This window comes from Capricornis sumatraensis, chromosome 2, assembly GCF_032405125.1.
Source record: "Capricornis sumatraensis isolate serow.1 chromosome 2, serow.2, whole genome shotgun sequence".
Lineage (NCBI taxonomy): Eukaryota > Metazoa > Chordata > Mammalia > Artiodactyla > Bovidae > Capricornis > Capricornis sumatraensis.
The window spans coordinates 48,153,650-48,166,813 of NC_091070.1; the positions used below are offsets into that span (position 1 = coordinate 48,153,650).

At 42.6% G+C, this 13,164-nt stretch overlaps 1 protein-coding gene across 1 annotated transcript in view; it reads right to left on the minus strand.

Annotated features, from left to right (window-relative positions):
• PRTG (protogenin) overlaps positions 1 to 6,125 on the minus strand; it is a 172,291-nt gene extending 166,166 nt beyond the window's left edge. The window contains exons 1-2 of the mRNA XM_068992532.1: positions 6,032 to 6,125; positions 3,458 to 3,760 (exon numbers count right to left, since the gene is read on the minus strand). Coding sequence (XP_068848633.1) covers positions 3,458 to 3,760; positions 6,032 to 6,125 — 397 coding nt within the window. The remainder of the gene's footprint in view (positions 1 to 3,457; positions 3,761 to 6,031) is intronic.
• Positions 6,126 to 13,164: the final 7,039 nt, after the last annotated feature.

Sequence of the window (13,164 nt, forward strand, 5' to 3'; positions counted from 1 at the left end):
AACTATTGCTATTAGTTTTACGGATGCTAAAACTAATCTCAAAATTTGGAGGGGGCGGGGTGTGAAATCCATCATAGTTGTAATAATTCCTATGGTCTTCCAGCTACAAATGCTCACTTAAAATTTATTTCACACCCAAGTGAACAGTCGTGAAAAACCCAGCAAATATAAGTCAGCTTTATGTCAGCTCTTTCCCTCCATCCTAAGACTTCAATTTCCACCTTTTATGGAAAGGAAATAAACAACCAGCTTCCTGTTCAATCACTAGCTTACCGCCAGTCTTTTACACATCACAGAACACAACCCGCCTCCTCCTTTACTTCTCTCAAATGTCTCTTATCTTAATTTAAACTTGTTGAAATATGAGACCGTTTTACCACACTAATGCTTTTCTATGAAATTTATCTTACTTACTTTAACATTTAGAATGTAAGAAATGTCAAGATGTCATAGATTATTTCTTACTCCTAAAATATTTAAATTAAATTATTTATATAGTGAAGACTTAGCACCTATGAAAGTGAAAATTTGATCTGCCAAAAGTTAAAAATACTGAAATTTATAGGTAAAGTTTGAATCTCCTGTTCTTACTATAGTATACAACTGGAAAAAGAGCCCTCCACATCACTCCCTTTTCTATTCTAATTACATGAAAATGTAAAATGGCTAAAATAGCTATCAATAAAAAGGATTAACTTTAAAAAAAAACTAAATATTACTTTAACCCTATACTTTCCTTTAAAAATGGGATGCCTTAGAAAAGCTAAGTTAGACAAATTCTTTTGTGCTTGGATGAACAGGAAAGCAAAGCCTCCAGGCCTTAGGGGAGGAACCTTGTCCACACAGCAGGCTCTGATGTGCCTGGGAGATAAGGCTCCACAGTGACACTTAAGGAAAGGCCTGTTCACATTTGAATTTCTGCATTCCTCAGGAACAATTCATGGCAATAACTAACTTTGCAGAAGAGCTACATGAAAGCTTCGACCAATGAATGAGGGTCATCTGCTCTTTATCACAAGGGTAAACCTCATCCTGGCCAGTTTCTAACCTTTTAACCCTGTGAATTCCTAATTTACACATGAATAATGGAATTCTTGCCTAGAGTGCAACTTTCAGCTTCTAGTTCCTAAGTTTAGAAACCAAGACTTTATTGCCTGTGTTAAAAATCTAAAACTCGCACTGATTAAAGTTTTAGATTTCCAGGTGCTATATTTATTACACTTCAGAACTAAATGATATGCTTGGCAACAAAACCCTTGACCAGAAAATAAAAAGAACATACTTGCACCCCGCTGCTATCAATAACTAGGAGAGAGCCAGCCTTCAAAAAAAACAAAACCAGAATGTCCACTTAATGCCTATTCTCTTCCTGTTTAATATGTATTACATCTTCACCCTGAACACAGGATAAAGTCATCCAAGCCTACAATGTCATTGGACATGGCTTCTCTGATATCAGGACTTCGTAAATTTTAAATCTCTAAGAAATTTCATATTTTTAAGGAAAAATATAAACCCACTAGGCATATCTTACTTTAAATCTATAATAACAGAATGCACTTTCTGAGCAGAGTACCTCCTCCAAGTTAATAAGATGTGTGCATATGAAAAGTGCGGTTCCTATAACCAACATACTATAGTTGATATTTTAATAGCAAAGCAATGTTCTACATAGTTTAACTAAAAAGGTTTTTTTGATACTTAAAATATCAAAACTACTTCACCACCAAATCCTTCAAAATATTTACATCTAATAAAATATTTGTCATTAATAATTTTTATAAAGATACAAAACCTAAGGCTACTCAAAAGCCAATACAAACCTTTGTTTCACTGTTACTAACATTGTTAGTTACTACTGTCAATACTATTGAGACTATTTATGAAACCTGAAAGCTCTGCGTGTTTTCAAAGCATTTCTAAGCATCCTAGAATTGTCAGGCTGCTAAGGAGGTCCTGATATCAAGTGGTCATGACAAATCTTTCAGAGCCATCAGTCCCCCTCCACCTTTCCATCCTGCCCCTTCTCCTCTCTGGCAAAGTAATACAAGTTACAGTTCTGGGACATGAAAACACAAGATTCCACAAACCCAAAAAGGTGAAAAAAATTACAACTTTATGGAACAATTAGACAAAAATTAAATGAATAAAACATAGGCATAAAAAGCACACTATCCTGAAAACAATATGGCAGTGAAAAACCATTACTCAGCAACAACAACAGCAAGAAATGATGATTGACCAATCATCACAGCAAAAAAAAAAGGCAAGTTTATCAGACATTCTCTCAGGCTTATTAGAATTGGAAATTTCTCTACTTTCCTGACATATTTCAATACAAAAAGATCTTCGCTTACAATTTATTTCCTACTATTAATTATTATTACGCAAATAAGTTACTAAAATGAAGGTAGCATAAATACTGACTGCTACAATAAAGTCACCTAGGAAACCCCCACCAATAGCTTCCTAAATTTCAACTTGTGGAGACCTTGAAGAAAGTATTTCCTGAAGATTATGACTTTATCTCAAGAGTTCCCTCCTCCTAGTGTTCATCTTGTAAATGATCAATTTGTAGGTGTAGAGCAAAATCTATCTTTTGTGGATTAACAAAAACATGTGGATACGATGCCTGTAAAACTGTTTTTAAGATACAGTCGTGTATTAAGATTTAAATTTTGTCTATTGTAATCTTGAGTGCTGGGTGTGGGATCACCTGAAGAGATGGAAAGCTTCAATGAAAACAAGGAGTTCTCTAACTATCTTAGGCCCACGTTTACACTCAACGGTTATCGGGGCAACCGCCAAGCAGTGGGTCACTCGGACAAATGGTTGATCTGATGGGGTTGTTAATACAAAGGAAATCATTAGACAGCAAACTTTATGACAACTGAGAAAAAGTGGGCAGATCTGGTTTAAGTCCATTAGGCATAATATGGAAATGGCCTTAATCTCTTTCTCTCCCAGCAGGAAAAGCCTACGAATACTTCAAAGGCTTGAGAGTTACTGACCAGTGCCCTCTCTTTCAATTAAAAGGCAACATGGGTGATCTTAAAGCAGTCAGAGAACTGAAAGCTTGGGTTATATGGAAGATTTAGGGTTTAAGGACCATTTGAAAAGCAGAAAACACTGTTTATGATTTTCAAAATTTAATTATTAATTAAAAAAATGAGATTTTAGAACAACCGTTGTTGTGTTGACTAAATTTTCACCAACTCTTTCCAGAGTTTGAAGTGCTTATTCATATAAAGTCACCACTACAAGTTCTGGTGTTCTAAACGTAAATGTGACTTTTGTTCTCATTCATTCAAATTTATACATGCATATATATTTTCCCCTCAGATTTTTTTGCAGGCCTTAGCATCAAGTACTATCTCCAGGTTAGCATACTAATGAAAATCAAAAAATCATCAAAATGTAGCAGTAAAAAACATCAATCAAGAACTTAAGCACTTACTTGATAAAGTAAGATGAGCTTTTTGACTAAGAATGGCTCCATGTCTGTTCATGGCCAAACACTGATAAAATCCTTCATCAAACTGCTCTCCTCGCTTGCCTTCCACCTCACTGATGTATAAAGAGCCGTTGGACAGAACCTGGATCCGCTTATTTTCAGACACTTTGGCTCCATTTTTCAACCAAGTGACCTTAATAGGAACTTCTCCATGAGCCTGGCAATCTAAAATGACTGGATCCTTTCTTGTAACAGTTATATCCTGTGGTTCTTTTATAAAAACCAGTTCGCTAAAGCACCATACTCCTACAAGGAAAAGGGGGGAAAGGCATATCCAGAATTACAGGTGTAAAATCATTTCTTAGCACACAATTGTAAAACACATATTCAGAGTGTAATGGGTCACAGTTTAACAAACCAGATTAGTTAACTGACAAACACCTTAATAAACCAATCTAAGTTTGCTGAAAGGGAGCAAACCTTTTCAGCAAATCAGATAAATCTTTTTACAACATCTTACACTAAAAGCCTAGGGAAGATTTCAATAACTTTTCATCCCTTTTAAGAATTTTGTTCTCAAGTCCCGTGCTAGAGTTTCAAAATCATCAGGAAAGCTCTTGAGCAAAAGCTGTTTGCTACTTTTACAAGCTTGTCAAAAAGATCTTGAACAGAGTAAGTCGTAAAAGTCTAATTTTACAAGAAATCATTAGCAAAACTCCAACTCTGTGAACAAGCAAGTTTATTTCCTTGTCCCTTGAAGAGTTTTTGAAACCCTTGGCACCTAGTCCTCTGGCAAGTGCGTTTTATCTTTTGTGACAAGTTACAAGTTTGCACTTTTATACCTGCCCTTTAACAGCAAAGATTCTGTCTCTTCTTGAAAGAGACCCATTTACTTAATTTCTGCAGAGTATGGTAAGGTATTTAAAGGACAAACAGTTGACTCTGAAATGCTGGTAACTCTTGCTGCTTGTACTCAGTGGGTGATCGGATTAGGAACCTTCTATTTCTTTTTCTTTTTTTTTTTTTAGAACTACCAACTGTTGGGGGGGGGGTGAGTGTGACTAATTGGTCCTTACTGTCTAACAGGGAGAGGAGATTGCTTAATCAACCAATACACATTTTTATCAGAGCAGAGGAAAGGCTTTATTCTAAGTATACACATCACCGCCAGAATAAAGCATCCGATGACCAAATAACATCCTGTCACCTCCTTCATTTAGCGCAAAGGTCAACTAAAATCTTGCATACTGACTGGGGCCGAGTAGAGTATTAGCGCCCTGGAGCAGGGGCGGGGCGGGGCGGGGCGGGGCGGGGGAGGGGGCGGTGGAGTGCATTTCATATTCCTTCTGATTGTCTTCATTTCACAGTACCAATCCACGGACTGATCTGTTTCTCATCAAGGCAGGTCCTCCAAACCTCACACACCAGTCATGCTCCCACGCCCGGGCCGCTGACTTCTCCTAATGGATGCCCAGGGCGACAAGAGCGACCCTAACAGCCCCGCGCAGCGAGGACCACTCCGGAAGGCGCCCGTTGTGTTTCCGAGTCACATCTGACTTTGATCCTTTTCTCATGCTAAAAGAAAACTAACTCCTCCTGCAGAAGAGGGGTGTGGTTAGAACACCAAAGTCTGGGGTTTGTAACCTGTAAATAAATAAAAGAACCCATTCTTCTGAACACCTCTTCTCCCCGCCCACCCCCCTCCACTTTACCCTTCTTAACCGTTTGGGGATAAAGCAACCCGGACGCGCAAAAAAAAAAAAGAAAGCCAAAAATTGGTTCATCCAAGTTTGCGCAAGGCTAACTAACCTGGAGTTCGGAGGGATCTTTACATTCGTGCACCCCTCAGATCCTGCCCCCAAATACCTAGCTGTGAGAAGTAAATCCTATTTTGATACCTTCCTTCTCAGCTTCAGGACACTTCTTCCTCCCCTCCGGGGCACAAATGGGCCCCAAAACTTCCACTCCTCTTCTCTTTCCAATGCCACCCTTCCCGTTTCCTCCTCATTCGATCCGGTTCCGGGAAAGTGGGAGCATTTCGGGGTCTGACCTGGACGCTGAGTTCACCTATTTTCTCCCCCGCCCCAAAATGTGAGGCAGCCCCCACTACAAACCCGGGAGCCGCGCGGAAAAGCGGCGCCCCCCTGCGCGGCGAGGCTGCCACTAAGGAAACAATATAAATAAAGCCACGTGCGGCTGCTGCGGCCCAGGCAGACAGGCGGGCGGGCGGGCGCGCGGTGCCCGGGCTGGGCGCGGAGGCGAAGACACGGCCGGAGCGCGGACAATGGCACGAAGAGACAAGGGGGACAGTGGACAGCGGGCGTCGGCCCCCAGCGCGCGGCCGGGGGAGCGCAGCGAGGAGGGGCGGGCGCTGCGAGAGGCGGCCACTGTCGCCCGCGCCCCAGCAGAGCCCGCGCGCACCTCGCGTTCCAGCGGCTCCCGACTGGCTGCAGGGAGGGGGCAGAGGCCGGGGGTCAGTGCTCCCGCAGAGGACCCCGCCGCCTCCCAACGCACGCACCCTTTTGCCTCCTTCCCCAGCCCGCTCACTCCCACCGCCGCAGAAGAAAGCGCGCCCACCTGGAATGCGGCCGAGGAGCGGCAGGAGCAGGAGCGCGCCGAGCAGCATCCCTGGCGGCCGCGGCCGGGCGAGGGGTCGCAGGGAAGGCGCCATTCAGCGGGGCTGCGCGGGCATGCTCCCCCGGCGTCCCTCAGCCGCTGTCCGCCTGCCAGCCCCCAACTCCGAGCCCTCTTCGCGCGGCGGCTGGACACACGCAGCGTGGGTTTCCCGCTCGGGTGCCGGCGTGGCGTGGTGCGGCCGGTGTCTGCTCTCTGCGGGAGCGGCGAGGCCGGCGCAAGGACACCCGCTCGCAGGAGGCGGGGTGGGGGGGCCCGAGCGTCCGGCCCGGGGGCGGAGTGAGGCGACGGCTGGAGGGGGCGGGGGCGGTGGAGTGGACAGCGCCGCTGCTGCTGGCCTGGGGACTACTTTCTACATCTGGCCCCTGGTCTGAGGACCGCGAGGTCGGTGCGGCCGCGGAGGGAGACGCTCGCTAGGAGGGGGCCCCGTGGCGGCCGGGTCGTGGCCCCGGGGGGAGGGGACGGGCCCCGCCGGACAATGCACCTGGGGGTCAAGCCCCGGCTGAGGGTCTCAGGCCCGCTTCCCCGCCCCCTCTGGCTTTCCCCACCACCGTCGAGGGCAGAGCCATAAGGGCCAAGCCTCCCGGCCGGGGCCAGGCCCAACCCAGGGCCCCTCTTTCCTCCGCAGACCACCCCCCTTCACTCCTGGGCTTGTTTAGGATTCGGGGAAGGAGGAGGCGGGGTGGCGGAGGGATGGTGTTGAGAGACGTGGAAAGGCCGGAGACTTCTCCCCTGATGGCCCCTGCCCATCCCCCCTCCATCCCTCACACGCCGAGGCCCTGCGGAGGGAAAACTATTTCCCACTTCAGAGATTTGTCAGCTCCACTGGAGGCATCTCCGGGAGATCAGCCCCCACATTTGGGGACGGTTCCTGTTCCCCCTGTCCCCATCAGAAGCAGCGCTGGCTTAAAAACATCTCTGAAAAGTGCCCTAAAATGAACAATTGCCGTTTGGGGAGATGTTTGATTATCTCTCAACTTAGTCAAGTTCTTTAATTCGTCAGAACTGTGCACACAAAAGGCCCTGTCCTGAGAGTTGAGGCCAGATGAGATTTCTAGATTCTCCGAGCTGGGTCTGTGGGACTAGGCGTGGATACACTACCTGGCTACAAGTTAAACTGACTTGGAAAGACACAAATATTGTGAATTTGTTCACATCTCTTAAAAGTAATTAAGGATAACAAGAGACGTCAAAAGGTACATTAAAAATGTAATCAGATTGCTAACCATGTGTGGATCACGGAGAATATTTACATGTGGATTAGGGTTTCCTAATCCAAAACGAAATCCACGGCTATGATTAGGGCACAGGCTAAAAGCTAACCTTAATGAAAGCTGCTGACAGAAATCTAGCTTTTGTCAGTAGGACAGCAACACATTCACTGCTAAAGCATATTCCAAAAGTCCTCCTTACGGGGGAAAAAGGCGGGGAACGGATCGACAGTTTTAGAACATCTGCTGGGTAACCTTTCCCGGAAGCTTACTATATAATAGGGATCAGTCTACTTAACAATTCCAACTTAACTGCATGTAAAACAGTAATACCCTGGGCTCTATTGCCTCCCAAAATTTACTTAAAATTTAGATGAATTTCAAGTATTTCTAAGCATCAGAATAAAGGTCCATGGAAAGGGAAAATGTTTAGAGGTAATGAAACGTTTGCGAGGATGTTCTATACATCTGATAAATAACAAACAAAATGATACTCTTAACTGTGTGCCAACTAAATTTTTTTATTGTATGACATCTTCTTGACTCCCTCTTCTCCCAGTTCCCTTTCAATCGATCCTAAGTGCTCATATTTCCTGGATAAGAATTGCTAACAAGATGCTTTTATGGTCTCCTTTTTGAATAAATCGGAAGAAAAAAGATTGCGGGGGGAGAGAGAAGCTAAAAAGCAAAGGAACTTTTTTTTTTAAACTGCTACTTCCCCCTCTCGTTAACATTCCAATTAATCATAGAAGCCTTTGATCCTAAGATGACTTTGGACCTTGACTTGTTCTAGGAAGGATCACAGCACTGCATTTAATATGAAATAATATAAGTGATACACATATAGATATATAATGTGATGAGATTAAATAACCCAAATTAAACTTTTCTGATATGTTTATGGTCCCATGTTCGGCAGCAATTAACTTATCCTGATGATGTAATTATACAATATCATATAAAATTTACAGTATACCCAAAGTCATTTATTAGTAAGTATAACTGGAAACCAAAATTCATGCCTTCTGATTTGTTTGTTGCCCTTTCTACCGTATAATCCTTTATGTCTTAAATTTAAACTGTTTTTCTTTCCCTCCTCCATTCCTTCCTTCCATCTCTCCTCTCCCTCTTCCTCCCTTCCTCCCTTCCCTTCTATTCTGTGAACTTCAGAATTTATAGCACGTGTCTTTAAATAACACAGTACATGTCTTCTTGGACAGTTATACTTTCTATGTAGTCTGCATAAGCTACCAAAAGACTTGCTACCCAGTTCTCGAATGCCCCACAGATTCCACCACAGTGCCATGCACATAGTAGGTAACAATGCAGTGGCGAAGGGTGTAGTTCTGAGTGTCTGACAGACTAGAGTTCAAATTTCAGTTTAATGTAGACAAGTTATTTATGCTCTCAAACTTCATCCATTTAATGGGAATATGTATATATAATACCAATGGAGTGCTGTGATAGAATGCATGGATAGAAGTTCAGAGCTCTATTTGTTCAATTAGTTCAATAATAGTTCAATTGCTATTATTATTTTGTGAGTAAATATTCCCAGTAGTGCCAAATCTATGTCCTCTTAGAGTGGGCTTAATTTTGCAATACTCAGGTTTTTTAACAGTAAAATCTGATTCATTTGTTTGGTGATTACACTGATGGTGACACTACTGACTTATTGGAAAGGTTCCAAGCTGGTCCTGAGAAAGATAAGAAATGTCCCAAATACCCCTTTGAAGGAAAAATCTCAAACAAATACAATTACCTAAGCCCTATTCTGCTTTCATATTCTAAAACAAGGACAGTTATTTTCAGGCCAAATAGGGTAGAGTCTATATAGTTTAAAAAGAATTGAAATCTGATGATGGTAGGTTTAAAAAAAATCAGGTTTTTTAAATAAAATCAAGACTCCTAGCTTTTCAAGGGGAAAATGACATAACTTCTCCCAACAAGTTATGGAGTTGTACAAAAAGATCTTCCAGGCCTCTGGCCTCTAAGTGTTATCTGTTTCTGTGGAATCATAGGCCCATTTGTATATGCTTATAAAGCATAACAAATGAGAAAACACAGTGAAAGTCTGGAGTTGTTCAATTTTTTCCCCCCTGGAATTGAGCTCCTACTATGTTGGTTAGCTGGCCAGGGCCTGGATGAGTATCACATGCTATGACACTATGATCTTCCTGTGATTTAAGAACTGACTCACTGATGAGCTTAATAGTTTGCCATCAGAAACATTCTGAAATGATTATTTTAAAAGTGGTGGTAACTCTTCATGGGATTGAAAAATGGTATGGCTGCTATGGAAAACAGTGTGGAGGTTCCTCAAAAAATTGAAATAGAACTACAGTATGATCCAGCAATCCCACATCTGGGCATACATAATTGAAAATAGAATCCTGAAGAGATACTTGCACATCTATGTTCATTGTGACACTGTTCATGATAGCCAAGATGTGGAAGCAACCTAAAAGTTAATCAGTGGGTGAATGTATAAAGAAAAAAATATATCACAACACATATTGTGAAATATTATTCAGCCCTAAAAGAAGAATGAAGTCCTATCATGTTCCAGAATATAGATAAACCTGGAGGGAGTTACACTAAGCAAAGTAAGTCAACTGCAAAAAGACAAGTAATGCCTGATTCCACTAATATGAGGTATTTAAGGTAATAGAAACGGAAAATAGAATGGTGGTTGCCAGGGCCTGCAGGGAGGAGAAAGTGGAGAGTTGAGGTTCCATGATTATAGTGTTTGTTACGCAATGTGAAAAAATTCTAGAAATCTGTTGTACAATGATGTGCATATAGTTGATACTATATTTCACACCTAATTGTCAAAAGTAAATTTACATTGTGTTTTTTCTAACCACAATTTTTAAAAAGCAGGTTGTAAATGTACAGTAAAAGCAGTGATAATAACAACAAAGCAGAAGGCCATGTTTGCTAAGAATATATCAGAGTAGGTCAAGGAAAATGGAAAAGCAAAACATCTTCATTTCAACAAGACATTTGACCACCCACATCTCATGATATGAACAAAGTTGATTGGATATTAAGAGGATTATGCAAAATAACATTCAACTGAAGCATCTACTCCCACTCAAGAGCTCCACATTGTCAAGTTTCTCTCTGCAGCCTTTTAAAATCTCTTCTACACTCAGTATCCTGCCCATGTTCCTGCTCTCAGTACCTCACATCCCATTAGAATGGGCTATCAAGAGACTTCCTCTCAAATATTCCAATCTTTCCATGCTCCAACCCATTTCTATAATGACTACTAGATTAATTTGTCTGTAATCAAGTTTTTCTTCTGATCAAAAACCTTTCACTTCCCTCTCATGGCCTGTAAAATGCCAAATGTTCATTAAACAACAAACTCCTTATTCCTAATGGCTCCTGATCTGGCCCCAATCTACCATTACAAACTTGCTGCTGCTGCTGCTGCTGCTGCGTGACTTCAGTCGTCTCCGACTCTGTGTGACCCCATAGACGGCAGCCCACCAGGCTCCCCCGTCCCTGGGATTCTCCAGGCAAGAACACTGGAGTGGGTTGCCATTTCCTTCTCCAATGCATGAAAGTGAAAAGTGAAAGTGAAGTCGCTCAGTTGTGTCTGACTCTTAGCAACCCCATGGACTGCAGCCTACCAGGCTCCTCCGTCCATGGGATTTTCCAGGCAGGAGTACTGGAGTGGGGTACCATTGCCTTCTCCCATTACAAACTTACTGTCCATTTTTTCCTAAATATAGTTGACACTCAGGCCCAAGTGAACCATCTGATGATTGCCCAATAGCACTTGAACCGTCCTGACTCTAAGCCTTTGTAGGATATCTCCCTGAACCTACATTACTTTCTTTACCCTTCACTCCCACACTGTAATTGAGACTTTTCCAAATATTATTTATATTTCTAGGGGCAGCACAGATGTTATTTTGTCTGAAACCTTATAGTATTTTTGTGACATATAACTTACTATATCACTAGCATTTTGTACACACAAATTATATCTTATTCATCTTGTGTTCCCCATAGTGAGGACACTACCATGAAGAGGAAATGAACAGGTATTTCCTGACTGAAGAAATAATGAATTAGTATACTGAAATACTGATTAAATATATGGAAAGCAATTAGGAGAAAGTGCTCTAGGAGAATATTGCAAAGTCGTCTATTTGGAGTTGACTTTTATTCTTTTGACTGTGCGTGTGGCATCTCAGTTCCCTGACCAGGGACTGAACCCATGCTCCCTGTCACGGAAGCATGGAGTCTTAAGCACTGGACCACCAGGGAAGTCCCCAGGGTTGACCTTGTCTAGTCTATATTAAATACCATTGGCTTGGATAAAAAGTACAGTGGACACATTTATCTTAATTTGCATGTAACAAGTGCACAACTAATATGATAGAATGAGAATGTTTTTCCAGTCCTGGTAGTTGTCTTGGAAGGTGGAAACTCAGAAGAGGTGTCCTGGGGGACTCTTCAAGTGAGAATTTGTTACTATTTAGTACATAATTTCCAAGGGAACAGAAGAGAGTCAGGAACCAGGAACCAGAAGTAACTCATCAACCACCACCTGGAATGAACTGGTCATTCCAGGGCCAGAAAGGGGAGATGATCAAGGGTTTGTAGAGAAGCACAGGACATTTAGAACTGAGGACAAGAGCACTGAGCATCCCCTTGGATACAAATTAGCCATGTGAAGAGTCTTGAGAAACTGCGGAGAGCTGGCTACATTCACTCACTCAATAAAGTACTGAGCATCCAATGTATTATAGTACTGATGTTGCAGATACATAAAATGATGCAAATACTGAATATTGTGATAAAATCTGCAATGTTCATGATAATCTGAAAATGGAATTTAAGGAGCTATTGCAGGCCTACAGAGGGATGAAATGGGAAGGAGGGAGCATGCTACCAAGAAGTCAGAAGATCTCAGATTTTACCCTGCTTGCAAGCTAACAAATTAGCCTGCCACTGTTTCATGGATTCTGGTAGAAGACACAAAACTCCTGTGTCAGAGATGATGGGCAGTTTATTAAGCATAGTGATAGCAGTAGCTAGAATACCAGCAATTTTGCATCAGCCTCAATTTTTCCCCTAAGCCTAAAATTCCACAGAGCAGAACAAAGAGAACCAGATGTCACCTGCACATACAGTGGGTTGTATTACAGAAGAGGAGCCCTGGCCTTTAGGAACCCAAATCTTTTATAACGGTAGGCATGCCTGCCCTTTGCTTCAGAAGGAGGCACCATTTCTGTCTTCCGTGGCTACTTGCTACACAAACATTGTTGAAGAGATAGTCCAGAACAAAGTGCAGCTGGTTCCTCTCTTGCAAGATGAGCAGAAATGCAAGAGAACCATGAAGGATTGTCTCCTAACGTGCGCTTGACTGTGGAGCTGACATCTTCAGTGAATCTGGAGGATCAGTGGAAGTTTTCTAGTTGGACTGGACTGGGGTGAGCCTTCCAGAGAATGGTATGAATATGAGACTGAAGTACCAAACAAAAGAGCAAGGTATATTCAGCATGCTGACCTTTAGCTGTAGGTCAGCAATCTGAAAGGCAGAGCACCTTGGAGAGTGGAGGGAAAAGAGGCAGGACCACATCTAAAGAGGCCTTTAGCATGCCATGCTAACGAGCCTGACCTTTTTCCCGGGGGCGATGATTTCCAAAAAGCTGTCCTTTGGATGGGTTACCTGTGGAGCATTCTTTTCTATGATCCCCATGCCAGGTGCTACAGCAATTTATCTCACCCAATCTTTACAGGATTAGGCTAGGTATTGCTGTCCTCATTTTATAGATGAACAGAGGCTCACAGAGGCTAAGCAGCTTAGTCGACTTCCCATAGCAGATATGTGACAAAAGCATG